At 40.6% G+C, this 27,897-nt stretch overlaps 2 protein-coding genes across 7 annotated transcripts; one reads left to right on the plus strand and one right to left on the minus strand.

Annotated features, from left to right (window-relative positions):
* The first annotated feature begins 197 nt into the window (after positions 1-197).
* On the plus strand, positions 198-12,411 carry FAM161B (FAM161 centrosomal protein B). 2 transcript variants are annotated; one of them, XM_053945946.1, is made up of 8 exons: positions 198-426; positions 1,580-2,142; positions 3,827-4,164; positions 4,556-4,683; positions 4,946-5,113; positions 5,598-5,697; positions 7,106-7,236; positions 12,346-12,411. In XM_053945946.1, exons 1-8 carry the CDS (start codon positions 278-280, stop codon positions 12,389-12,391), a joined length of 1,623 nt encoding a protein of 540 aa, XP_053801921.1. In that variant the 5' UTR covers positions 198-277; the 3' UTR covers positions 12,392-12,411. The 2 variants fall into 2 exon arrangements, with proteins under 2 accessions (XP_053801921.1, XP_053801920.1); XM_053945945.1 differs by lacking the exon at positions 12,346-12,411 and adding an exon at positions 7,453-8,523.
* On the minus strand, positions 9,961-27,897 carry ZNF410 (zinc finger protein 410). Of its 5 annotated transcripts, none has more exons than XM_053945950.1 (10): positions 27,789-27,854; positions 26,399-26,615; positions 17,658-17,793; positions 17,133-17,366; positions 16,652-16,843; positions 15,648-15,807; positions 15,148-15,329; positions 12,388-12,477; positions 11,140-11,265; positions 9,961-10,583 (listed from the first exon to the last, which is right to left on the minus strand). In XM_053945950.1, exons 2-10 carry the CDS (start codon positions 26,429-26,431, stop codon positions 10,399-10,401), a joined length of 1,338 nt encoding a protein of 445 aa, XP_053801925.1. In that variant the 5' UTR covers positions 26,432-26,615; positions 27,789-27,854; the 3' UTR covers positions 9,961-10,398. The 5 variants fall into 5 exon arrangements, with proteins under 5 accessions (XP_053801925.1, XP_053801927.1, XP_053801924.1 ...); XM_053945952.1 differs by lacking the exon at positions 27,789-27,854 and adding an exon at positions 27,462-27,540; XM_053945949.1 differs by lacking the exon at positions 27,789-27,854 and adding an exon at positions 26,999-27,105.

Below are 27,897 nucleotides of genomic sequence, written 5' to 3' on the forward strand. Positions count from 1 at the left end.
TCTGATTGGCTGCGTGATGCCAAGTGGGCGGAGCCTGGCGCCGCTGGCCGCGCTGATTGGTGCAGGCCGGGGGCGGGGCGGGCTGAGGCGGCGGCCCGCGGTCGAGCGGGGGCCCGGCCGCGGCGCTCCCGGGCGGGAGGCGGGGTCGCAACCTCAAAACCAGCACTTCCCGATTTATCTCGTTTTTTTCCAGGTGACGCGACATCCCCTCAGGCTGTAACACGCCGACTCCTGCGTTTCCCGCCGCCGGGCAAGGAGCTGGGAGCATCCTCTCGGGATGGGGGGCCGGCGGTCTCCATTAGAACCGGGCATACCGTGCCAGGCAGAGTTATGGGGTGACCTCGGGGTGTTCGAAGAAGATGAGGAGCTGGAGGGTTTCAGGAGGGAGGCAGAAGTTCTGCGTGAGAAGCTGAGGGAGGCTCTCAGGTAGGACGATACCTGGTAAGGATGGCAGGATGGGGTGCAGGATTCCTTCTCGTGGCCAGTGAGGATGCGGAGCATGAAGTCCCAAAATGCACGTGTGTAGTGCCAAAACACTGGCCACAAGTGTAGTCACACAGGGAGGATGAGGTCAGTAGGTGCCCACGTAAGCAGCTTTCACATAAAACACGAACAGCACAAATCCCCACCTCACTCATCAGCTAATCATGCTTGAAATGTGCCAGCAGATGACACGCATTTCTATCCAGTATCCAGTCTTCAGAGCTGTGGTCTTTCCAAGGTCAAGCTCTCAGATGACTTTCCTTGTGGTTAATCTAGCTTTGCATTCACTAGCAGGTCACACTTGCACTCTTACAAAGGAAACAGTTTATGAAGAAGAGACTGCAGCAATTACCAGCTAGTGTATTGACCAGGAGTCTGTTCACACATGATCTGCACCTTCTGTCTCCCCCACTTTTTTCCTCCTTGCTGTTCTTGGTCCACTCTGATTCACCTTGATCCTTCCTTGTGCCTGCATTTATTCCTTCCCTAAAATCTAACTTTCACTCACTTTCACAATCACCCTCAGACATCCTATGAGATGTTCGCTATTTTAATGAGACCCAGGATAGTCTCAGGTGGGTTTTTTTTCTTATTATCAATAATATGGTCATCTTCTCAGGTATAAAGTTTCTAGCTGAACCTCTCAAACATCACACTAAAGCAGTTTCATCAGCATCCCAGGAATGCTAGTGTTCGGTAGTGTTTGTTGGGATTTGTGCATCTCTGTGCCTGATTGTCTCTCCTGCATTTGTCTGTTATGTTGAGTAGCTATTAGCAAGATAACCCTCAAGTTGGAACTTTATGGTTTGCTTGTGGCCTTTCTGGCAAGAGAGTGCTTGCAGCATAATAAATTGCATGATGAAGCTAAGTAGCCCAACTTCCATTTTACACATGAAAAACAAAACAAGCAAAGCTCTGCTCACAAACTTTGGTAGCAAAGCGAAATATGGAGCCTGAGAATGACAAACCCTAGGCTTGTCTTTTAACAACCAGCTCAGCTTGCGGTGTTTTTCTCCTTATCAGTAGTGTCTCCCTTCTTTTAACTCTGTTTTTTAATAATGTCACTAATTTCCCCTTCATAATGTGTTTGTCTTAGTCATACATCTGGTAACATAAGGCAGTCCAGTTCTTTGACCGACCTCGCCTCAGACAGTACCTGGGATCAGCAAAAGCCTCACTTGTTTCCTAAGTCCCGCTTGAGGCCAAAAAGCGCTTCATCTCCCTGGATTCCTTCCATCACCATCCCTCAGCCTTTCAAAATGACCCTGCGGGAAGCTCGCAAAAAGTCCGAGTTGATGAAGTCATACATGTTTCTTGAACTAGACAAACAGAGAGACAAAAGGCAAAGCCAGGATGAAGCTGAATGTCAGAAACAATTCCGGGCACAGCCTGTACCTGCCCATGTGTTTCTGCCCCTTTATCAGGAAATAATGGAGCAGAATGAGATTCGCAGGCAAGCAGCAACACAGAAAAGAAAGGAGCTGCTACTTTCAACACAGCGGCCCTTCAGTTTTCTGGAGAAGGAAGAGAAAAAGAAAGAAGCTATCAGACAAAAATTTCTGGCAGCAGCAACCCCAAATGAGAGCTCCAAACAGAAGCAAGCCAGTAAAAAAGTTCCTAAATCTACTTATGACTCACTTCTTGGAGATAAACTCAAAGGTAACATGCCAGGGCTCTTTCTGTAAAAGCACCTCCCTGCCTGTCCCTTGCTGTCTCCATGCTGGGAGGTAAGATCATGGCTCGTAGGGCATCACTTGGAGCCTAACGCCAGTGTCTCCTGGTGTTGTTGAGTCTCCTGTGTCACTGGTCATTACATTTTGTTTAGAAACCCTTTCAGTAGAGTAGCCTAAGTTTAGTAGTCCTGTATGAGTGTCAGCAACAGCAGTTCTGTTCCACTTCCCAGAAAACCTGGGCACATTGAGCTCTTCAGACAGATTTCCGTACCCATTTTGCTGCAGATTTTGACAGTTTGGGAATCTTTCCCTGCACTGGATTCTATACCTTTAGTTACACTAAAGGGGCTGAGATGATTTGTGGCACAAACATGAAGACAGATGTAGTGCCATAGGTCTCCAAGGTCCATGCAGTATCTTAGACCTGACAGTTTTACTCCTACCCAAGTGATCCATTCTACACAGAACCCTTAGGAGAGGAGAAAAATATTTCCTGATTCCAAATCAGCAAATTCGTTTGGTTTTAAGTGACAGTGTAATAGTCCAATCTCTCCTGCTATTCTCTGATGTTTCCAGTTGCCTTCCCACTTGCACTGGCTCAGTTGCTAAAATGGGGAAAGTAGGTGCCAGGACCATTCTAGTCAGGGCAGCCAAGGAAATGTTACTGATGCTTGCCTGCTTTCAGATGGCTTAAGCCACCACAGTTGAAAGTTTGAAGTAAGCAATTCAGACTTCATGCTTGAATGTGGGAACTAAGCCAGTCCTTAATAATTCTCATGGCTTTTCTCATTCTTTTTTCCTTTTTTACTGTTTCTGTGATTTCTTCTTGAGGATGCACCAGTTCAGTTTTCATCATAAAACATTCTGTTTTAACCTAAATAGATTAGAAAGGTAAAAGGCAGGAAAGGACAAACCATTGTTCTATTTGGCATATGAGAAGGGAGGAGAAATTAACATTTCATACTTCAGGCAATGAATACCTATAAACTGACTCAAAGTGATCTTTTTTGCAAACAGCAGTATTGATTTTCTTTTCCTAAAAGCAAAAAACCAATCCCCAGCCAACTGTCTGCATTTTCATAATTATTTAGTGCTGCACAGGGAAGCACTTCAGTTTCATGCTATAATCTGAAACATATTCTATGGAAAATTTGTCACGAAAGTTACAAAACGTGATCTATCCATCAAATGTTCCTTACTTAAAAGCTTTTCCAATATAGACAATTACTGCTGGAGATTACATAGCAAAGCTATCATCTGTTACAACTCATTTGTACCACACAGTCAACATGGCTGTAAGTCCCATATAAAAGTACGGGACTAGTATGGAAGATTAACCCTTCTTGCAAGACAAAGGGCACATGTTACCTGGTGTCGCTAAGAATAGGAGAAGTCCTGTTCAGTTATTGCTCCAGTAAGTAAAAGAGGTATCTGGAAATGAATGCCTAAGAAAGAGTCCCCACCATGGTTTTACTGGTATCTTTGAATTATTTTGCCCTGGGAGGCAGAGGAGAGAGGGGCTGAAAAAGGGAAAAGGAGAGCACAGGGTGTTTGGTCTCTCCTGTATGTGTAGCTGCTATCATAATGGAAAGTTTAGACTTGGGCAGTGGCAATTTCGCATCCTTTTATGTCACTACACTCTCCTCATTGCTTTCCTTTTGATCCTTTAGAAGCTGAACTCTACAGGGAAATCCGTATTCAAATGAGAGCAAAGGATTTGCTCGAGAGCTCCGTAGCTCCTATAGATACCAGCAACTGTCGGAGGGAGCCTCGGTCCCGAACTGCCACTAGAACTAAGCAGGAAAAACTTGGCTTCTTACAGGACAAAAGTTTCAGCTTCAAACCAAGGATTAATCCAACAATACCAGATTTTGAAGAACTTTACTGGGCATTTCAGAGGAAAACAGTAAGGAGACAAGAAATCAAAGAGCCAACTCTTAATAAGCCATTCAAGCTGAGAACCTCAAATCTCCATGCCAGGCAGAGGCAGGCTAATGAAAAGATAAAGGTGAGATAGCTGGATATTTCGGTGGTACTGCTTTCTCCTATCAAGATACCAACTTCTCAAGTTTATAGCATTTAATTATTAATGGTTAACATCCTGTGACATCAGCCCTTGTATTGAGAGTACTGCAGAATTCTAGGCCAAACGAGAACAAAATGCTACACAAAGAGATGAGCTATGACAGCTAAGGCTCAGTCACCCCTTCATAGCTCTAATCATGTCTCCTTCCCCTTGTCCCTCAGCCCATCCACATGTAAATCTCTGTTGATGGAAGAGAAGAATGAGTGCATTCTCATACCCCAGCTGTTCTCTTTGGTAGGCAGATAACAGAGGACATTCTGTACTAGCAACTGTCTGTGAACAAATACACTGAATGAAGTTTCATTTCTTTCAGGATTCTCAGAAGCTTTCCAAGGTTTCAGTGCAAAAAAGTCACTCTCTGCCTGGACTTTCCTCTCTCTCTTCCAACACCCTTCCTGTGCATATTACAGATGCAACTAGAAAGAGGGAATCAGCTATTAGGTAGGTAGAAAGTTTGTCTACAAGACTGTACAACTACTGACCAATATGGAGGAAAAAACACCAGTGTTTTCCCTCATCACATCAACTACATCAACAATACATTTCCTAAGTGTTTCTCTGTCTCCCAGTTGCTTTGGAAACTGTACACTTGTATGGCTGAAATTTTGCTTTTTCTCCTTAGAGCACTACAAAAGTGAAATTCCCACCTAGCATGTGGTCTGGCATTCCACATGGGCTCATCAGTAACTTTTTTTCCATATAGATATGCCCAAGATAACAAAAAGGAAGGGGACAAAGAAGGAATGTATTGGCTGGAGAAACAGAAATTGAAATGTCAAGCTATGCAAAAGTCTGTGAACAGCCGAGCAAAAGCACTGGATCCTCATAAAAGTCTGGAGGAAACACAAAAAGAGAAGTCAAAGCAGAACAGGTCAGTATCCTACTCTGCACAAAAATAACCTTTCGCTCTTGATGAAGATCATCAGATAATTATTTAGGACAGATTGGGTCTAAAAACATTATTAACCTTTTTTGGCTATTGTATCCATTCCACATGCATTTATATATCTTGACAATTCCACACTTCTCCTTCCATACAGAACCGTTTCGTTTAGAGTAACATTTGTAGAAACTAATTTGTACAAGCCAGTCAGCTGTAATGTGTAACTTGATAAAGAACACATAAGAGACAAGTTTTTCTAAAAATGTGAACACTGTTTCGTGCTTGCAGTCTAGAAGAGTGCAAATTAATAGGTCCATAACTTGTCAGCAATAGGGTTTCTTTTTCCCAGCATTCAAAATCAAGAGAATTACCAAAGTGATTTAAAGAATGAAGCACTTGCTGAGAATTCATCATTCCTGATCAGCTACAGTCAGAGGTAACCTATAGTAGATAGGCAATTTTTCCATTTCAGGCAAAATATGCAAGACAGAACAAAAGAATACAGAAAAGAGCTGGAAGAAATGAAGCTGCGAGTCAAGAACAGACCATTCCTTTTTGAACAGGTCACCAAGGTAAGTTGTCAAAGTCCCAGAGTGTTTCTGGGCAATAGGATAAATTGTCTTTTATTTAAGACAGACATTAAGAAATCTAGTCTTAAACTCATTCATTCATTCATAGATGAGAAGGTACAAATGGTCGCATAGTCTCTCAACTGCACTCAAAATAACACATGGAAAAGCCACCAAAGTATACTTTAAATTCCTTCCTATTTTTTCCTTGAAAAAAACATTCAGGCTTATTTCTAGGAGCTTGTCAGTTCCTAATATGTATTGCAATCACAGTATATGGTCTGGTCAAAATCAAGGCCTTGCAAATTAAATAAATTAAATAAATACCTATTCTGCACCAGAATACTATAGAGTACAGTTTGGAGATGCAAAATTTTTTCTTAAGACCCTCTCCAGTTAAGCACTTTTTCTTTGTACCTCTACTACAGAAGAACAGTAATGATGGTTATGTCACTTTTATCACCTGTAGGCTTTGCAATCTGGGGCTGCATTCAGCACATCTCAACCATCACACAGTACCAGCTGCAAATCTGGTATTGTATTGCACCTGAGGTATAGATACAATCTGTACTGTATCTTTTTCCCTGGGTTTTCTTTTTCCATTCCATGTCCTTGAAGGAGCTACAGCTGGTTAGAGACAGTGACAATACATTGACAATATGCTGATTTAAAATTTCTCAATAGAAAGTACCCTCCTGGATCAGGTTTTCTGTTCTGATAATGGAGGCAGAGAACACACATGTGTGATAAATACTGGTAATATTTCCATGTACCAGATTGGTAAGAATTCACCATTATCAATAGTGTTCACTCATGTTCATACTAGGTTTCGATCCTTCCATATAAAACACCTTAATCTTTAGGTACTGACCAGTCCCTCTGGAAAACCCTAATCTCAGACTACATTGACTTGAAAAGTTCATTTGGAAGCAGTGAGGATATAGGAGGACCCAAGATGCTTGTTTTTTAATTGAGCTGACATGAAGCTATTTCACAGGCACTCTCCATTTACTAACTTCACTGTTGTTAGTTCTTACCACTTACAAGCAAATGTACTTGCAGGATTTCACACAGCTTTGGTTTTGCACATGTTTTTGATTTGAGTGTCAGAGTTAGGACTCAGACACAAGTATACCAGTCTGCTAAGACTGGAATGCAGTAGAAGGAAGAGAACAGAAGAAGGAAGAAAAAAACTGAAGCATGAAAATGTGAGCTCTGCCTTTGGGAGATGTAAGACGTTGTCCTAGTCCTGTTCAGTTTTGGTACTGTACGGATTACAAAAATTTTGGACAGGAGGTTGTGTTGTCCTCTGGTCCCCATTAGGAGTGTCAGATGTGCACTTCAAAACAAGTTGACTGTTATGGGGAATCCCCAGTTCTATGCATTTACTGTTTAAGTTTCGATTTCACAGCATGATGCTCGTCAAGGAGCAGAGCGTCACTACAGACACACCCTCCAGCAGGTTGGCCTAAGCGAAGAATTTGTAAAGAAAAAAGGGAAAGATGACACTGACTTGCTGGAAGAAGAATCTGATATTCACAGGTAATAAAAACAATGCAGTGCAGCTCTTTTGTCCATGACTAAAAGTATTTTCTTTGTTCATGAATGCATTCCAGTTTCTATAATCTAGTGTAGGAAAAATTACATCAACTTCATTGCTCTTATTGTGGCTTCTCCCTCTGAATTCCTATGACTGCACCCCATTTCATATGCACGGGGCCAACCATTTCTGGTATTAGCCCATCACTGTTTCTGCAGGCTGCCCAAGCCTCGGGGTGAAAAGGATGACTGTACTGAACAGGAAGGAGTACCGCTGGAGGAACTGAGCACAAAGGGAGTTGCAACATAAAAGCTCGCAGAAGAATCCATCAATCAGTTCTTGACTTCTTTAGTTCAAGATTCTCCTCCAGGTTAATGCTCAGGAACTTAATAGTTTAAGCTGACACCTAAGAATTGCTGTGGGGTGAAATGGGAGAATTTAGTAAAGAAAAAAAACCAGCTGTTGTTTAGAGCATGTCTTGTTCAGCCCAGCAAACCCTGCAGTCTCCCTTAGTCTTCAAAAGTGTCCCTTGTGTGAGCTCTTTCCCTTTAATGGGCAACAAAACAAGTTAGAGAGGTTGAAGTACTATCTTTGGATACAAGTAGATATGAAAGATGAAGAGGTGCATCCTCTAGTGTCAGCTCCTTGCATTCATGCCACAGAAGCAGACAGGAAAGGGAGAATGCCTTCTACTGTGCTAAACATTTTTTAGACACACGTGTGGTAGAATGCTTTCAAACAAGGTATTTCTACAAAAACAAATATCAGGATTTGGCCCACCTTGGGAGAAGACTAAAAGGGAAGTCTTTCTCTGGTGTTGATTCTTCATTTACCCACTACCACCTCTGCTTCTTCCCCCCATTAGTAAGAAGCAATAGTCTTCCTATATTAGAAAATCTCTCATGTTTCATGATCTAAAAGTGTTTCAGCATCTTACCAAATTAGGTCATTAATTTGGCTCAAAAAACAACCGACGTTATGAAGAAGGTTGTAATTAAACACTTTGAATGCATCACTTTGAATTATTGTTGTCCTAATTGTATGATTACTGTGATATCAAAGATGTATTTTGGAGGAAAAAAAATTAAGGGTTGCCTGCTAGGACATTGCACTCAAGTGCCTAGTGCATCTTGAAAGGCACATTTCACACTTTAGTGATCTCTCTTTACCTGACACTAATAACCATTTCAAAAATAAAAATCCTTGTCATTGGGAATGTTTTCTGAGAATTTTGCACTTTGACATTAAAATATTATAAAATGGATATAATGTTTCTGTATTGCTCAATTTTCTTTATCAGTCACCTTTTCCTCACTTACTTAAATAGAAGATGTGTCTTTGTCACCTCAATCCTTTTTCCCTTGCACTGTAACAACACAGCCTTATCATCAAATCAGAAATACAGTACCTGTTAGAGCTACCACATTAGACAAAGATATAAAACTGAAATAATGACATTTTTAATCATAACAAAGTACTAAATCCAAGGATTTGTGGCCCAGGGGTTTCACACTGCTGCGTTACAGGCTGAATGCATCGAATTGCAGCATCCTCGTTAGTGATTCACTCTCCACACTGAGAACAGGCTTAAGCTCCTTGGAGGGTTCCAGAAAGGCTGTTACCAGTGTACCAGTTCCTACACAGGTTAAATTGTGTAGGACATACAGAGGCTGTTCTTTCTCTGGGTACCCTCTGGAAAAGAGCAGTGATGTAACCATATTGTCACCATGCCTTGCCACATTGAAAGAGGAAAGAAAGAAGATTACTTCCATGCTCTAAGTCTGTAGTTTAAAGCCTCTTTGAATGGATATATTTGGAGCAGTGGGACTGAAATTTTAATATGTACATTTTAAAGGGTGTTTACTAAAATTGGTTGCTAGTTTCCATAATAATAGTTAATGGTGCTGAAAAAAGAAATTCCCAAGTACGTGAAGTGAAAAGGGAAATCCTAAGAAAGGAGGAACAAAAGTTTAAATTCTTATGCCATAACCTTTTAACAACTACTAAGGTGACATGCATGAATATAATAAATAAATTAGTCTTCATATTGGTCCCTAAACTGAAACTGCAGAAGTGTGATCAAAGTAAAAGCATCAAACTAAGTAACTGAAACTCATAACTCTCTTGCTAAACCAGGTTTTGTTCTGAAAGGAGGATTACATTTCTGTAATCCTATAAAAGAACGCTAGTCTCTTAATATGTCTCAAAAATGGTGTAGAAATAAAGAGTTTCGACTATGGTTCTGGATTTTTGCATTTTATGAAAATATTTGGTTATATTCAGTTACAAAATTTACAGCTTGTTCAGCTAACCTATAAAAATACTGTAGAAAAGAAGACATCTCACTGTACTGAGAAAAGAAGAGTATCTCCCATCAATTGCTGAGATGGCAGCCAAACTGCATCAGTCTTTGATTCCCGGGTACCTGGTGGAGCTTCTGCAGGAACCTCCAGGTTACAACATCTGTACCAGCAGCAGCACTACCTTTCCATTCAGCTAGGGAGCAATATAAACTCTAGGCATTCCCTTTGCATAGAAGCTATTACAGATACACAGTACCTTAGCAAAACTGCAATCTCAATAACACCAGTTGTGAAGACTCTTTAAGCTAACAATATATTCAGATCACCATGTGGAAGACTCATTTAAAGAGCTTGATATACGAAAAACATTTTTGAGAAAAATGTCTGGAAAAGCAGGAACAGAACACAGCAAATGTAACCAAATGATATCAAGTAGTACATTTATTTCATATAGTAAGTCAGCTTCTGACAGTGAGATGTATTAGAATATAGTCTCTGAAGGTAAAGGGTGGAAGGAAGGCCTGTTGCTCAAGATACTGAATATTTGAACAGTGCCTAGCACAATGAGGTCCTTAGCTGGTCCTTAGCTGGGGCTCCTAGGTGCTCCAGCAAAACACTTTAGGCTTTAGGAGATGGACTGCATAAGCAGTTTTGTAATGGCGTTCCACAACATGGGCTAAGTGACACCTAAGCAGACTTCACCTTTCAAGCTCTGCAAGAGAGAAACTTGGTCCAGCAGATCTCCAACTCCAGTTTTAGGATTTATCCACTATCTACCCACCCCTCTGTGCACAGTTAAAGCAATGTTCATTCATCCCACTGTAATATGGTAAGCCTCAAAGAGGAATGATCGATCCCATCTCAGTCACCACATATAAGAGGGCGGAAAAAAGAGCAGCTGGTCTCACCCTCTTCTACTCCAATAATTGACTCAGTGTCTGGCAGGTGCAGAGACTCAACACCAAGGCTGGGCTGAGAGTTCATGGAGATGAGATTCTTACTATGCACTGTTGATTCTTCCAGCAAACTGCTGCCCATCAGTGACTCTATTGCAAAAAAAAAAGGGTAAAAGAAAATTCCCATGATGCAATTACACTGCAATATATTATACAATCCCTGCCCCACTTCAAGTCATATTGACTTCTTCCCTAGACACCTACTTTATCCATTCCTACTCTTTGGGTAGCCAGTGCTCCAATGGATAGAAAATACTATGTTTATTGTTTTGAACCTTACTATGGTGGGATCTTGTGCAGGACTGCTTTCTCTTTAAATAATTCACATTGTGTAAAAACCCAGGCTGCTTGCAACAAGAAAACATAACCAAGGGAAAAAATCCACATAAAAATCCCCAACTAGATTCATATTGATTTCGAAAACAATAAACATATCTGCCCCTTGACCGCCATACAAAAATACACCTTTGTCTTCTGTCCTAGAAAAGGAAAGGGTAAACAGTCCTTATCTCCAAGAGGAACAGACTTTTGTTTCTTACTGGCTTGTGGTCTCATATTATCAGGACAAACATCTTTTCTTTGACCATCCACTTTTTTTTTTTTTTCCTGCACTATTTCCCCAGAGTGAATGTGCTCCCTTCTTTACCTGGCTGTTCTCGCTCCCTGCTGCCAGTTGTTCCAATTCGGGAGTGGTGTTTCCTCATATGCACATTTCTGCTACCACTCTGGGAAAATGTCTTCCCACAAATTTGGCACTGATGGGGCTTCACTCCTTGGAGTCAAAGGGGGAAGAAATATCCCAAGAATTACCAAATCGGGAGAGGAGACCTCGTCAACTAAGAAACTAATAACAGTTTTGAAATGGCTGTTAATACCACTGGTACTAATTTATCAGTAAAAACCAAATGAGAAGTATTCCCATCTCCTGGAGGGCCATAAGCTTCTAGAACAGAAGAGGTTTAGATATCAGTCATGGCAGTTGTTGGAATAACTCAAGTCTAAAGAGTAACAAAGTCTTCAAGTCAGATTGATGAGAGGGAACAAGTTATTTGAAATCATTTACTCATTGATATGGAAATACTTCATATGTATGAAGTCCCACATATATACTAAACATATAGACTAAAATGACCAGAGGCAAGGAGGGTGTCTCCTGCCATCACACAATGAATTGCAGCATCTGGTTTACGTTACTGAGCAGAGACTTGATGATGACTTGTCACTGTGAAAGGATTTTCATTTTACAGAGCAGTTCATCATTTTCACAATACAAGCGTGCCATCCATACTCCTTGGCTCAATGACATGGAAGCCAAGGAAACAGGATAGAAAAAGCATGGAGAACTCAATCCCAGATGTTATTACCTCAATAAAATCTCCCATTCCCCAAACATACAATTTTCATTGTGCTGATGATATTTAAGATAGATCAATCAAAACAGAAGGCAGAAGCTTTGAAACACTTGTGAAATACATTTCCACCTAAACCTTTGTTCCATTACAAGTATGTAGTAGGAAAAAACGGAAAACCCTACCTATGGCAGAAATCCACTTGAAAGATATTTCAGATTCAAATGACTGTGGTTAATATAAAGAGATGCTAGAGTCTCTCTTAAATAATCAAATGGCAGCTATGAAAAAGATATTCAACTTAATGACATTTTAGAAACAATTTTAAAAATAATTTTTTAAATGTAATTTGAGTTTATAAATAGAAACAACCTAAAAAATTAAAGTGCACAGGCTACAGGCACCATGAAAGGGAAGTCAAAAAACACTATAACCAGAAGTTCTGTAGAAACGAGGATTTTTCTTAAGGAAATCAAAGTCCTACAATAAGGGTCTTTTTTCAGACAGATCACAGACAGATCAGAATGTCAGATGAAGACTCTTACCTGAGTGGACAACCAAATGTTTCCGAAGACTGGAGTATTCAGCAAAGGAGCGACCACATCCCTGTGCCTGACACAGAAAGGGTTTTTCCCCTACAAGGGAAAAGTAAGTTCTTAGATTTTGGGATCACAACTTAATCTGATTGCCCAAGTCCCTGAGAACAGCCTGGACATTTCTACTCCATTCTCCCATTTGGCCTTATTTATATCAGAGTTCCATGGAAATTGCACACCTCTCCTAAACTTCCTAAGGCTTTTACAGCATTCTCTTCACCAGAGGAAACAGAAGCATTATTTTAAAATATTATTAGACCATCATTCACTGAAAGTGAAGCAAGGGACCACTGTTTCTAGATAATCTTCCATGTATATAAGTTATAATAGAGTAATATAAAACTACTTGATCTATGATATATCTTCTATTTGCAGTTCTCAACAACCAGCTCTCTGTTCCACACACTCAGAGGGTCCTGCTCCCTTTCTGCCTCTCAGTGCCAAAAATCCCATTAACTGCATTTCCCTTCATATCAGATTCTACACTTTATATCAGATCAGGCTGAACTTGCCAAAATCCTGTGAGAGATGTGTCAGTCATTTATATCTATGTGAGGAGGAACTGTAATTCAAGGCACAAGTTGTTCTCATGGGCTGAAATTTATATCCCAGCTACTTTTGATTTATTTAAATTATGATAAACTGGGAGGTTACTACATTAATGCAGTGCAATAAAATTAAGAAAAGTGTTTTGAACACTCTCTTAATAAAGCTAGACATAACTTTTGCCTGCAACATCCCACTAAAGAACTCAATACACCATGTTTAACACTATGATTTCTAGTCTTTAACTGGACCGCTGTACAAAAATAATAGCAAGACCACAGGAGATTAAGCAAGCTATTTTAACAATTTATTGTACTACATATATGTAGTTCTTTCAGAGTAAACTTGTTTTTAAAGGTATTTCTACTGTGACGTTGCCTTTAGAACTCCTCTCCCTACAGCTCATTTATTAGCCTCTTATCTACAATAGCATTTGACAGCTGTAAGCAAAAAGGATCAACACAGCATGTTCCAATTGCTGTTACAAAGCTGAAATATGTAGCAGAGTCTCAAACACTGATTGTACTTTCTGGCTTGCTATAAATCTTTAAAAGTTTGAAAAAACTACCGTTGACCTAAATAACAGTGCACAGTTCCATCTATGAGACACCCCAGAGCTATTTACACCTGCAATTTGATAACACCTTTGGTCTGATCAAACATTTAATTCCACATTATCCATTAGCAGTTTAGAAAGTTGCTATTTACTCCTCCAGAAGCTACTACTCTGCTGGTTACAGAACATTCTCTTATCAGTGAGGACTGTGCATGTATCAGCTGGGCCTATAAACTTAATCTGCGCCTTGGCTGGGAGCTGTAAGTGCAAAAGAAAACTGCAAAAAATATAGCTGCTGTTACTACATATTCAAAATTTTATTATTGGTATACAATTTTTAACTACATCCCAACATCTGCCCCCAAACCATGTGTTCCAGCTAGACTGCACATACTTTAAAATAGCAGTCTTTTCCCATGTGCATCGACAAACCACATACCATACGGTCATGTTTAAGTAAGGCAGAAGGCACAAACAGCTGCTGGCGACCCACATAATCTCTAATTTCATTTTACCAGGGAGCCTTGTTCTCTCACTCTTGTCAAGGTTATTTTGAAATGTTAACCAACTGTAATACAATACTTGTGAGGCCATCAGGGAATCTCTAACAATATTCCAAGAAGCCTGAACTGGGCCATTTGTTTGAGTGTTGTGATAACCCTGAAGCTTTAAAAACTAAACAAACAAAATCACCAGATTATTCACTATGAACTTCGCTGGTCATTAATTAAATTGCTGGTCATTATTATATTGCTGGTCATTTCAACTTTTGTGCCTCTCTCAAACAACTTTCTAGTATAAAAAAGCACTTTGACTGCTATACCAACTTCTAAAAATACTGAAAGGCAGGATCATATTCTCCAGAGGAGCCATCATAAACAAACCATGTATAAAATACAGAACTGTGAAATAAAGGTTCTTGTTTTTTTTACTATAAAAAGCTGAGCACGAATTGAGAGTATACAGGCTCCAGCATACAGTAACATCCCAAATTAGAACTGGCACAAACAGCAGTTTGCACACCATACTGCTGTCTTCTAATTAATGCTTTTTTCTACTTTCCTTTTCTTCTATATTGTTGCTACTCATTCCACTGCATTCCTCATTTCCCTGTATGTCCCAAATGTAGTCATTCTACAAGCAACATAGGTAACACAAGCTAGTTAGTCAGGCAGATGTCAGTACAGCTCCTACTATCTAAACTATTGAGCCTTACAGGAATTTCAAATAACCTCTTTATAAAACACAATTTCAGAAGTCATGTTCACTAACTATTCCCTTGGTAACAGTGTAGTTTCACACACCCCTCCCTCCATCACATAACTGGAAGGGAATCTTCAGAATATGCGTCTGAGCAGAATACAGCACCACCACACACCATTTGAAAGGTAAAGCCTGTGTGAAACTATACAGGATAGTAAAAGAGATTAGCACTTGATTTATCTGACCTATAGGTCAAGGTGAATTGACAGAAAAGGGACATTAATGGAGGGCAGAGGTAAACAACATAATACTTTCAGTAGTTTGAGGACAGAGGAGGAAGCGGTTTATTCCTCAGGAAAGACCCCACCTCAGCAGAACACAAATAGGTGAGGTCTAAAACACACCAGTGTGAATTCGTAGGTGGTTCTTCAGATTTCCAGCTGTTGTGAACTGTTTACCACAGCCCAGTTCTGTGCACACAAAGGGTTTTTCACCATTGTGAGTTCTCATGTGCACCTTCAGCCTCTGCAAGACGTAGAAACTTTTTCCACAACCTTCTGCTGGGCAGGTGAAGGAGCGGTCGTTACTGGAAAGCAACAAAAAGCTGTTTCATTACCAGCTACTGCAATGCATTTTTTAATGAACACTTGACTTCTTTCTTTTATGAAATATGAGTACCTGTTAAAATACAAAAATTCTAAACCAAACATAACAAGTACCTGCACAATTATCTAAATCTAATCCAAATTTTTCAGAATAATTAACTTAAAGCACTCAACAGATGTATTATTTATATGAATAATGCCAGGTTTTCACAGCTTGTTAATGTCAAAACCCAACATTATCTCAAATAGAGAGTGCATTTTTTCAAGGTCATAACCACAAATAGCTTCATTCTGCTCACCGGTGTGTTTTCAGATGATACTTGAAGTGAGCTGGCCATACAAACGTCCGATCACAGCCCTCAACTGTGCACTTCAGCTTTCTTTCCACACGAGATAAATGAGGAATGGGGCTTGAATCTTTTGGCTGCCCATCTCCTGTGCAAAGATGAACACTTTCCCCTGGAAAAAGAAAGCCTACTGAAATCTAAAAAATATACAAATTACTATAATGTGTCAAATTTAATAGGCAAAACAGCATCATATATGATACAGGATTGTTAATCAGGCATGTGTCTGGCTACTAACTGTTTAGCATGTCCTACATGCTGCTGCCTAGCCTGTAACAGGGATCAGACACAGACTTGCAAACCCTACCAGGCCCATAACTATTCCCAACAAGCCATCTGGATCAGATCAGCTGCTACCAGAATAGAAATCCAATGCACCAGAAATTGTAAAAATGGTCTCTATATCAATATCAAACAACCAATTTTAACTGTCAGCCAACTATCACCTATTAACTAAGCTGCTTTTAGAAACACCTTAGCTAAAATATGAGATATTGCATTTGCGTGCAATTATTTATTAAAATAATTAAATCAGAAAGCATGTGACTAAATCCAATTATGAATTCTCCAGAAAACGGATTTACAAACTCAGTGGAGCTAAAAAGAAAGTATAATTCACAGTATGTATTAAAAATAGGCTCTTGAAAGTGAAAATGAAAGTTGAAAAACAAGCAGCTGCATTCAGAAAAAAATATATTCTTTACATGTACTGGAGAACTAGTAGGCTACAATGAACAGATAGTTCCACTAGAGTTCATTCCCCAAGAAAAAATGAGAAGCCTACTTATAATGAAGAAAAAAAGCATAATTGTTCTGTATAATTCTGTTACTGATTATTTTAAGATGTCATAACTGATTCAAAGCAAGAGAGAATTAAAGAGAGGAAGAAACAATGTGAAACTAAGGGTCTTGTATAGAACATTCAACTTTTGAGACATAGTCTGTGGATTTCCTACCATTATTGCTTGCTTTGGCATTCTTTGCAAGCTGTGCCCGAGTGGCAGCAATTAAACTATCATGGGCCAGTTCTTGCACTCGTAGGAACCATGGGGTACTGCTGTCTGTGCTATCATGGGAGAGAAAGTCATTGCCAGAATCTTCTGCTTCATCTTGAACAAACACCAAGTGCTCCGCGGGAGACCCCAGCCCTAGAAGAGAAGATGAATTTGTGAAACAATAATGTAACAGAGGGAAATTTATTTTGCTTCTCAAAGATTAGTGTTCATAGTATGGATGAAATAGCTGCCCTGAAAAAGTCTCCACTGACCTCTAAATTGCAGAAAGGTGTTGATGACTAAATGCTCTTAAAATATCCAATAATGCCCAGCAAATTTCATGATCTTTCCTCTTCATAAGCAGCAGGGAGAAAGTTGTACTTGTATCTCCTGCATTCTGCTGAGACACATCCAGCCAGATGACAAACAGAAGGACAATTACCTGCTCTTGTTAGGTTGAGAAGAATGAATGAAGTGCTGTCGCTAGGCTGGAAGTCTTGCAATAAACTAGAAGTTTCTGGAGTTGACAGAAGTTCAGATGGTTTCTGTACATTCTGTGCCCTTGCTTCCTCTCCATCAGGGCCTACATTTACCTGAAGACTTCTCAAGACAGCAGATGAAGAAACATCTTTGGAAGAATTAGTGTGACTTGGAGAAGTGAGATCTCTTTCATCATCTAATGAGGAAAGTGAAACCAGAGTAAATAAAAGTATAAATACACTATGACTAAAGGACACCTATGAAATTATTTTCCTAAGAAAAAAACTCCAGAACCTGAGAGAGAAGGGAAGAGGAAGTTTCTAACTAGTCAGACTTCACTATTAAATGAGAAGATTCAGTCACTCTGCTGAACTTGTTGCTCCATCCCTGGAATGTCTTATCAGCAAGAGACAGTGGGGCCAGAGGGGTGAAGTAAAGACAGCTGTATGAAGGGCAGGGTCACAAAGATCTGCCACATAGATTTTACCTGGCAACATGAGTCTGTTGCATTCTGAGGTCTCAGTAACAGGAAGCAGAGAGAGACAGGTGATGTCTTTTGGTTCTGATTCCACCAGTCCTTGTCCCAGTGGAATAGAAGTATTTTGAACAAACTGAACCAGCAGCTGAAAAAACATACTGAAGATTAGGTCAAAACCAGCACAAATAATTTAAAAAGGTACTAAATCCAGTCAATCTAGTAGTCCCTACTGTCTTGTAGGAGACATTGAATATAATACAATGAATACACACAGAAACTTTTCAATTTACATTAATACAAGGAAAGATTTGTTTGTCATCTCTGAAATACCTACAAACTTCTCATTCAACATATAATAAACAGCTCTGGATCATTGCAAAGTAAGTCAAGTTAGGCTATATTTCCTTTTAATTAATATTTTACCACTTGATACTTTATTATGGTCTAACATTTCAAGGTAATGCTTTCAACACTCAGCCCTTGGTACAGGTATTTTTTTAACTTGTTGTCTTTAAATACTTAACTGAAAGCTGGCTTTTTCTAAATTAAAAAAAGCAATCAGAAGACTAGTTACAGAGATGTCTATCATATGGCTATTCAAAACAAGCAGATAACAATCAGAGAAACACGGTTGGGATGACAAAGGGAAGAACACAGACAGCCTTACCCATCCAAACCAACTACTCCAAAAACCATCAAAGATGGACAACCAACCCACCCACTAAGGGGATTAACAGAAGAAACCCTCTCCAAAATACTACATGAAACAAGGGAGACTATTGCATAAAGAGGTATAGGACTTAAACTGAGATGCATTCCCTGGGGAGGAATTTGGGACTGGTCAAAAGATTTGGAGGGATTTGTACAGGACTTATTAGGCATTGTTTAAGGGAAAGGCCAAAGGCAGGAAAAGGAAAGGATCAAGATGGATCAGGGCAGAAAAAACATAAGAAAATGGAGAGGGAACGATAAAAGGGGCCCATTGCACATAAGCAGGAAGTTGGTCAATTCAGTTGTCTGGCATAGCCTAAGTCTTACATTCCATCCTGTCTTCTTATTAAACTCCACTCTTACCTGCTTCCTGTGTGGTCCTGCTCTCTACAGTGGGTCTCTAGTGGCACACACTAATTTCCAGTGCATGTCATATGCTAATGAACCCCAAGACAGTCTAGTTAGCAAGTGAAATGAGAAGTGTGGGGATAGATCCCAAAGAAATCCATTAAGGTTTTCCTTAGGCAGCAACCCTTGAACACAGGATCAGGTACTTTGTGCTGCCCGTGTTTATGAGGATAAAGCTACAAGCACTTAGCCTGTGTTCATTTTGGTTTAACAAAGGAAGTGCTGCTGGGAGTTAGGAGATAACATAGTCCAACTTTTGCAATGGACTGAACAAATTCTGTGAATTGCATGAGCTTTTTTAAACATGGTCTCAAATCCCTCCCCTGAAGGGATTTACACTTCAGAAAGACAGAAGGGGGCCACTTGTGACACACCCAGACACATACTCCACGTTTCAGAGAAAATACTGCTCAAAACCCACATGTAGGATTTATTTGTTTGCCTTTAAGTTCTGTCAAACAAATTAACTCATGTACTCACATTCTCAGGTTTGTTTTTTTTTAAACACTGAATGAAGAAATATGGACACTAACAATACACTAAAAAGTTAAACCTCAAGTTCCTTATCTCTAGGAAACTCCTTGACAAAAATCCTACATTCTGCTGATTCTGCTGCTGTCTAGCAAACAACTGTATGTAGCAAACTTTTATCTTTGGCATTTAGAAGGAAATTGTACAAGATAGTTATTTAAAAAGCTACTACCCTCATTGTGACACATTTTAACATGCAGTCACAGAGAGCCTAGATGGAGTTGTCTGTGCAGTGAGATAGTTCATCGGTGTCAAAAGAAAAAGGCTAAAAATCCTGATGTGCCCATTGTATATTTGTGATTAAAACCCAAGAGTCACAGATAATTTGATTCTTATTTTGTATGTTGTGATTGTCTTAGTACTTCTTTTCAGAACTATTGGCATCTAATTCCAAATTATTCCTGTAGCAGACAGCGGCCTTTTGAGTCTCTCTTACATCAAGAGAAAGTCAGTTAAGTCAAAGAAACTGTAAAGAAAACTTAGTATTTTGTGCTCTGATTTCTCTATGCTCATTTCCTCTCACAAAAACACTAGAAACACTGATGCTCTCTCAAACACTTTTACCTCAAAGAGCTGCTGTAGGAACCGTGAAGCTTTAACAGCCCTGATTGGTCTCCCTGGGACCTGCACCCACACTGTCTCCCTAGGGGCTCCTTTTAAGCTCAGCCTGGGCCAGTCATTCCCTTCCTGAGTTGTGCTGTAGGTTTACCTGTCTCAAGCCCTGTCTACTGGATGAACCTCAGATTTTTACTGCATCTGTGTCTCCAGCCCCATCTTCTGCTGCTCCTACCTGGACTCTGGATAGACCCTGGACTGGTTCAGCACTTGGCCTTATCCAGGGCTGAGAGCTGTGGATTACAGCACCTATCTCTGCCTTCTGTGCTCAGGTGCTGCAGTATTGTGCCCTGGTCTATGAGGGCACTGCCTGGGCTGGGATCATCCTTGACTCCCTGCTCACCCTCCCTTAGGAGCAGGCTGTCATCACTGACAATTATGAAGCTACAAAGTAAGTCCTGCAGTCATTCAGATGGCAATGTGCCATTTGAACTAGGCCACGAGCCAGATGGCAGTTTGAAAGGCTAGAATTGTTTCATCTTAGATATAAGATTATCCAGAGGACCTAGCAAGAAGATGAATCTATTTTTATGTTGTCAAAAAAATACATAGGCAATAAGAGACAGTCCCCTTCCCAGGGCCATGCATTCTAATTTAGGATTTTAAAAACAGGAGAAAGAAGTAAAAAGAGAGTCAGGAATAATGTGCAAGGCAACCAGAAAAAAGAAGTAGAGACTAAAAACTGTGAGCACTAACATAGATCTAAATTATTGGATTGTCTTTCATGTTGATGAGCCCTACTGCTTCTGAAACACCTGTTTTATAGACTTGCCTATTTTTATACAAAAAGGCCTAAATGAAACTTGCCTCCTTCAAGAAGAAAGCTTTGCTTCAAACCTTCCACTTCAACATAGCAACATTAAGCCACTAGAGAAAAGCAAAATGCAGCAACCAGAAACAGATGCTCAGAAGAAAGAAGTTCCTTTTAATTTGCTTTGTAAAGTAATGACAAACTAGTACAGAGAATTATGAGAGGGCAAAAAAAGCAGAAGGAAACAAACCAACATGAATCATGCCCATTATTAAAATGTGGAGTAAAAAAAACTCAACCCTTCACATAAACTAAAGCAAACCAATCACCAACTCAAATAATTCAGACAAAATAAAAAGTTTTCATATTAGTTTTATCTTGACAGATTTTTCCTAAACCTTCCTGTTCAAAATCATTGAATACCTTTGTGGACAACTACAGCAACTGGAATAGAAAGAACTCATTACAAACATTGTGCCATGATGTCCTAAGCTTCTCACAATATGGTTTTGCAGCTGAAAGTAAATAGGAAATTATAAGGGTTTCTGGTAATTGGCTATTCAGCATAGAAATCTAGGAACAGAACAGGTGATAAATTAAACACACAGATACACAAACACTAACAAACTCTAGCAAACTGCAGATAAGAGAGAGTAAAAATACCCAGAACTCCTAGGACACTGATGGATGGGTCAGTACAGGAATAACTTGAGTGTGATCTTGAAAAAAATTCAACCAGAAACTTTGTAAGGAATAGGAACAATGTTATCTTGGGTTACCAGAACCCATATCTCATCTGCAAGAGCAAACTTCCTATGGGATATGGGGGAAATTCTGGGACTGGGTAAAACATATCAAGGTATCTTGAGTGGAGACTGTGGGACTGTGAAAAACTTACAGATATTTAGGGGAAGGATCAAAGGCAAGGAAATGGAGGGATCAAGGCAGATAGGAGAGAAACAACTATTGGGAACAGAAAAGGGATTGGGGATAATACTGGTTGACCACATTAACAGGCTGCTGCCCTGCATCACCACTGGAGTCTGTCTCATCCTCTCTAATGCTTTCTGCTCCTAAATGGTTTCTGAGTACATTCATTTGATTAAATTCACTTTGGCATAGCCTCTAAAATAGAGAAAAACACAATCTGGAAACCCAAGATCCTGGCCAGAGGCTGAATTAAAAAGCCCAAGGCCTGGAGATAGATACTGGAAGGACTCAAGGTTTGGCAAAGAGTGTGGACAGATGAACAACCACAGCATGTCAGCCAAGGGAGGACACGTGTGATATGCCAGCAAATGGCAAGCCTTTTTACCTGATAAGTAGGAACAGGATCAGGCCATTTGTGGCCTTTCTTTTCCAGGGGAATGCCATTTGTGTTTGAGTTTGCTGGTAAAAGCCCTATCCTGACACACAGCCATAATGTCTGTACTGTCTGTGTGTGCACAGGCATATTTTTGCAGTTCAGGCCCAGGTGCACTTCTGTGTGCACCTGGGAACAGTCTGGTGGTCTCATGTCTGAAAGACCAGGAAGGCAGGAACCTCCTAGATGATACAGTTTGACAGAACCCATAACCAAATAACATCTGGCATCACAAACAGGCCCCAAATGGGCTGTAAATATTCCTGAGATGGTGACTGTAGAATCCCTACATAGGGAGGAAACTGATCCACTATGACCAAAGTGCTAGAATTTGTAAGCAAAGCAGATAGGTCATCTTGGGACACCAGAATAGTTATAGTTAGGGAAATTGAATGCACAGAATATTAAGAGAATACCAAAGGAACAATAAGAGGTGTGAAGTGGCTTTACTCCATAGCCAAGACATCCCTTGGAATTTGAAATAAATCTTAATATTGCAAAAGGACATCCTTGACTTAAAGAGATTCAAACTTTATGGGACTGATGTGAATCATACAGAGAGAACCCATAATCCTTGGAGGGCAAAGTTCAGCTGCATCTTGATATAAAGAATTTTATTTTTGCTCTGCCATATCAGTTTCTTGAATATATCCTCCTTTAACTACTTCAGCTGAAATGCCACATAACTGAAAAACCTGTAAATAATACAGACAGTGAATGTATTAAAAAATGTAAAATATTTCTTGGCTGTTGTCACTAAGCAAATACTTGTTATCCCTGCTGGTCAACAAGAAATGGTTGGACAGGATTATGCCAAGGTCTATCACTGCAAGCAATGCAGAATGCTTGCACTACCAAGAGACTTGAATAATATCCCTGACCTGAGAGGGGGAAAAAAAACCCTACAACAAACAACAACCAAAAAACTGTTTAAAGAACTGAGAACCTCTATTAGAAATCCTTTACAAAATAAGAAACCAAACAAAACAAAAGCCAAAAAAAAAAACCTCAAACCAAAACAAAGAAACAAAAACCAAAACAAAATCAAAAAAGAACAACATAAAACCAAAAAGCCCCACAACCAACCAACCAAAACAACCAAACCAGAAACAAACGATGATATGGCCACCTGGGATGGATCGTCTTAAGTTTGTCCCATAATAAGATGATTCAAAAGCCAAGAAGTGTCAGGCAGCTGCTTTGGCTGAAGTAGGGGTTGCTGGGAGGGACAGGGTAAGAAGGTTCTCCAGAACCTCAGATCTATCCTCCCACTAGACAGCTGGAGAGCTAGACTAGATTTCCAGAGCAACAGGGACCATGTCTTTAATAAAAACCATTCCTGTTCTAAATTTAACCAGTGAACCACAACAAAATAAAGAGGTCAAAAGAAAATTGAGTGGAGGGGGAGGAGAAAGGAGGGGCTGAAGCTGAAGGGTGTGCAGGGCAGAAGGCTTGTTACCTAGAAACTGGGATGCCCTCCTCCCATACAGCCTCTGGGGAACTAATTAAATCACAAGTGTCTCTCCTTGTGAGGCACTGAGGAGGAGAGAAAGGAGAGGCTAAAATACCTCTCTTTGCCCCCTTTTCAATTTACAGAACAGAGCTGTAACTCATTTGATTATGCTAAGAGTTACCCCAAGAGCAGAAAGCACCCTGCACTGGACCAGTATGGTGGAGGTGACTGGAAATACGTGCAAGTGTAATAAATCACCTTGAAGGCTTAAAGCATGCAAAATGCAAATCTTAGCAGTTCCATGAGGAATGATAGTTACATAGCTTTGGGGGCAGGGAGTCCAGAAGAAAAAGCAGATCCATCTGTTCATCCAACTGTCTCCAAGCAACTTTGTAACTTTCTATGAAAGAAGGATTCACCTCTACTCAAGCATTAAATATTTAATGGTATGTTGGTGGCTTCTTTAGGGATAAAGCCAGTAGCAAAGAAGTCTATGCAATAGAGACAGAGTGCTTTGATTGTTATCATCTACATGTCACAGAAATACAGCTAGCTCTTAATATATGTCTCACATGGTAGGGTATACAAAAAAACATCTGTGGCTATAAGAATTGTGGTGCCATGGCTCACTAGAGGATATAAAATCATTATTTACTTTCAGAGACATTTGAACTGCTATTTAGGAAAAGTGTAAAAAGGGTATCTACCAGTTTCACATCAAAGCAATAGAAAATAGAACTAACTTAACACCCAAGTTTCATAATCAGAACTAAAAAAAAAAAGGGTATGTATACATGGAAATAAACCAAAATTTTTAGTATAAAATAGCCTCGATCAAGACTGAGGAATGCGGTTTAGAAGACAGCATCTACAGAAAGGATGCCCTCTGCAACAACCACTGTAACTTTTTTTTATTTACCAGGCCTGTTTCTTCTGGAGAATAAACAGCTAACTTTTATTATGGGCTTGCTGGGAAGGAAATACAACTCTGCCATGAGGAACTAGGACTATTATGTAAACAAGCCTAATTAACAAATACCTTACTCAAATAGAGAAAAGACAAGGCCCAGTTACAGCTCCTACTTGAGGAATGAGCATTCCAACTGTCCTGGTCCTTGGCTGTCAGAAATAATCTAAGGGAACCCACCCATTCACAGACAAAAGTAACAAAATCCTCCCACCTTATCATTCAGAACTCAGAAGAATATTGATAGAATGTATGAGATATCAGTGACAAGGCAAGAGAGAGGAACTCTTTGCAGATTGTGCTGAGACTACTCAGAGCTGCTATGAATTTGCAGCTACTTTTCCTGAACAGTGTGATTGGAAGGGCTTTGGCTGCTCTGTTAAGAAACAAATGCCTTAACACATCACATGAACTGTAATGAATTACCAGCATGTAATCATCATTCTTTTTAGAGTACTAGTTTAAGATACATGCTGTATTGCTTATAGAGATAGAAACAAGACTCAACAAAAAACATTCAATTAAGTCTTGCCAACTTCCCCAAAAGGTATTTCATAGCTGTACTATGTCCTCTGCTCTAGGACATTAACCATCTGCAGAGGTAAAGCTGAGAACCAGGAAAAGCAAGAATACCAAGTGATACAACTCCTGCATATTTAAGTGGGGAAATGCACAGAGAGATAACTAATGGCCATTCAACCTGAAAAATGAGGCAAGAAATAGGAGAGGCAGCAGGTGGTGGTGGTGGTGTTGAATGTAACAAATTGCAGACACTTGTAGCTAGCATATTACAGGTAAGAGTAACAAAACCCAGAACTTCTCAGCAACTAATTAGTGAGCCACTGTTAGAGTAACATCTTGTAAACGTTCAACCAAAAATTTTAACTAACAAAAAACAGCTATTATGGCTTATCAGAGAAGGTCTCATACAACAGACCAAACTTACTATCCAATATAACAAGGATAGCAGGATGTGTTAAGCTTATTATGCTATGTGTAGGGGGAGGATCAACGAGGACTCAAGGTAGATAAATGAAGAACCAGGGATAGTGGGGAGAAAAGAGACTCCGAACATATGTTTGCTGTCTGCTAGTCAATACACTGCTGTGCCTGATCACTGCAGTCCCCTCCTATCTAATTACCAAAGACATTCCTAAATATTCTACCCACTGCTAGTGAGCTTCTAGTTTACTGCAAGTAGGAGGCTACCACAGTCTGGAAAAAAACCCAAAAAATATTCCAGCCAGAAACTGGCTTAAAAGCCCTGGCTCTGGGCAGAAGGACTGTAGGCCTGGCAGAGACCATGTGAATGTGAGTATGCACTAGAGTCAAGTGATGAGGGTACAGCTATAGCCCACTAGCAAACCATGGTTGTTCATGCTTTTCCTGTGCATGTGATAATGTGCGTGTTCGTGCTTTACCTGTGGTTGTGGCCAGCTGTGCATGCACAAACATCCCTGCAATTCATGCCCAGCTGAACCTGGAACAGTCCAGCAGCTTCACACTGAGCAACTGGGATCCCCTGTGTGCTGCTGCCTACCACTTCTGCCAACTGCTTAATGGAAACAGAAGTACTTTGAAGAACAGGACTGGCTGATGCTGATAGAATAATTCAGATTGTCCAAAAGCAAGTAGAGTCAATTTGGTTTGAGGGAAAGAAATAGTCAATTCGTTAATTTATTTTATTCTCATAACAAAAGAGTGCTGTAATAGTGGAAAAATATGTAATCTGAGAACAGGCAAGAATATTGGCTGATACTTGAAAGGAGGTGAAAGAAACTTGCAATATTTTCTAATTTTTTACCATTCAAATCAAAGCATGGAAGCATTAGCAAATGTCACTGAAAACACTTGGAAAATTAGTACGTAAGCAGCAATCTGAGTAAACTCATGAGTCTAAGTGTTGCCCATAAACGTTCTTGGGAACCAAACTCAGTTCATAATTGCTCACCTCAGGTTTGGATTCTAACTCATCCGATAACATTGATTCAAGTGTCCCACTCCTGCAGCTGTTCTCAGCAAGGCACAGATTTTTTTTTTAATTTTTTTTTTTTTTTTTTTAGTTCAGAGAGAACAACACTCCCTGCTTATTTTCATATTTTCCTAAGTGCAAACCAGTGTGGTGGTCCTTCTGCAAGAAGCTCTGCTGCGGAAATAATTAATTTAACCTAAAACAACAAAAAAAGGAAACATAAAGAAAGAGGAACTGAAAAACAAGAGCAAAGCAAAAAGAAGTGAACGTGTTGATGCAACTGTAAAATATATTTGGAGGTATCAGTAAAACTCATTAACGGAGGTTTCTGGATTTCTGGTTTCACTGAATCAACAAAATAGCCTTTAAAAATTAGTTTCACAATGTTACGATGTTATTTACCACATTTTGTTTGCAATCACTAATTTTTAATGGATAATTGCCATGTTTGTTCTGGAAACTTATGGGATCAACTGCAAATCACATAAAGTATGCAAGATATGAGGAAGCTGAATTCCCAGCCCACAACACAGTGGAATTATCCAAATTATTGATAAAAGGGAGCCATATACAAACAACCTGTCAGCAGGAAACATCAGTTCTTCCTGTCAGTCGAGATATTTCACGGAATCAGAAATTTAATTTCTTGATGAGCCCAGATAAATAGAACTTATTTCACAAATATCCATAGGATGCTTGTGCTAAAAGGGGAACATGAGAACAAGCTTTTGTTGCCTGCCGGGAAAACACTCAGACACTACTGATGAGAGAAAAATGTGAACTACATACAGTTTTTTCCCCTTTCCAACACAACTACCAATCTACTGACTATGTTAAAAAGTAACGAGAATGAGCTGGATCAGCTTAAAAAAGAACTTAGAAGCCTTCTTCTCACACTCTGACAGCAGCACTGCAGCACAGAGCTTCACTTGCCGTGAAGGGGCAAGCCACCACACACAGCGAGCGCAGAGTAACTGAGCCCTCGGCACGCCAGGGCCCGGCCATACACCCGCGTCCACCCGCTGCCCCTGTCAGCCCGTACCCGGCAGGGCGGGCCCCGAGTGACCCACGGGGACAAGAGCCAGCGCTGCCAGGCCCGGCTGCCCACGCCCCGGCCGGGAGGAGCCCGGCGGAGGCCGGGGGAGGAACGGGGGCAGGGCGGAGCGCCGAGGCCCGGCGGGGCAGGTGCCACCCGCCCCAGGGCGCGGGTCCGGCCGCAGCCGTGAGGGGCGGCCCCGGCAGCGGGGACAGGAAGGACAGGAGGGCCGGGGCGTCCCCCCGCGCTCCGCGGCTCGCTGGGCTCCCGCACCCCATAGGGGTCAGCAAGTCCCGCAGGAGCGGGCGGACCACCCCCCAGCACCCACCTTACCGGCATCTCCGCCGCCCGGACGTGACGAGCCCCGGCCGGAAATACCGCGCGGACTCGGGGCGAGCGCGGGGCGGGGCGACGCTGCCGCCCGCCGCCGTCTGTTTCCATC

This window comes from Vidua chalybeata, chromosome 6 (assembly GCF_026979565.1).
Source record: "Vidua chalybeata isolate OUT-0048 chromosome 6, bVidCha1 merged haplotype, whole genome shotgun sequence".
Classification (NCBI taxonomy): Eukaryota; Metazoa; Chordata; class Aves; order Passeriformes; family Viduidae; genus Vidua; species Vidua chalybeata.

Excerpts from the sequence above, each read along its gene's own strand:
- FAM161B (XM_053945945.1), top strand. The coding sequence starts at position 278 with ATGGGGGGCCGGCGGTCTCCATTAGAACCGGGCATACCGTGCCAGGCA. Across the intron at positions 2,143-3,826 it reads TCTTGGAGATAAACTCAAAG|AAGCTGAACTCTACAGGGAA; the intron begins GTAACATGCCAG and ends TTGATCCTTTAG. Across the intron at positions 7,237-7,452 it reads GAAGAATCTGATATTCACAG|GCTGCCCAAGCCTCGGGGTG; the intron begins GTAATAAAAACA and ends CTGTTTCTGCAG.
- ZNF410 (XM_053945947.1), bottom strand. The coding sequence starts at position 27,896 with ATGGAAACAGACGGCGGCGGGCGGCAGCGTCGCCCCGCCCCGCGCTCG. Across the intron at positions 17,794-27,788 it reads TCCGGGCGGCGGAGATGCCG|CTGCTGGTTCAGTTTGTTCA; the intron begins GTAAGGTGGGTG and ends ATGTTTTTTCAG. Across the intron at positions 15,808-16,651 it reads TGCCAAAGCAAGCAATAATG|GGGAAAGTGTTCATCTTTGC; the intron begins GTAGGAAATCCA and ends TTCTTTTTCCAG.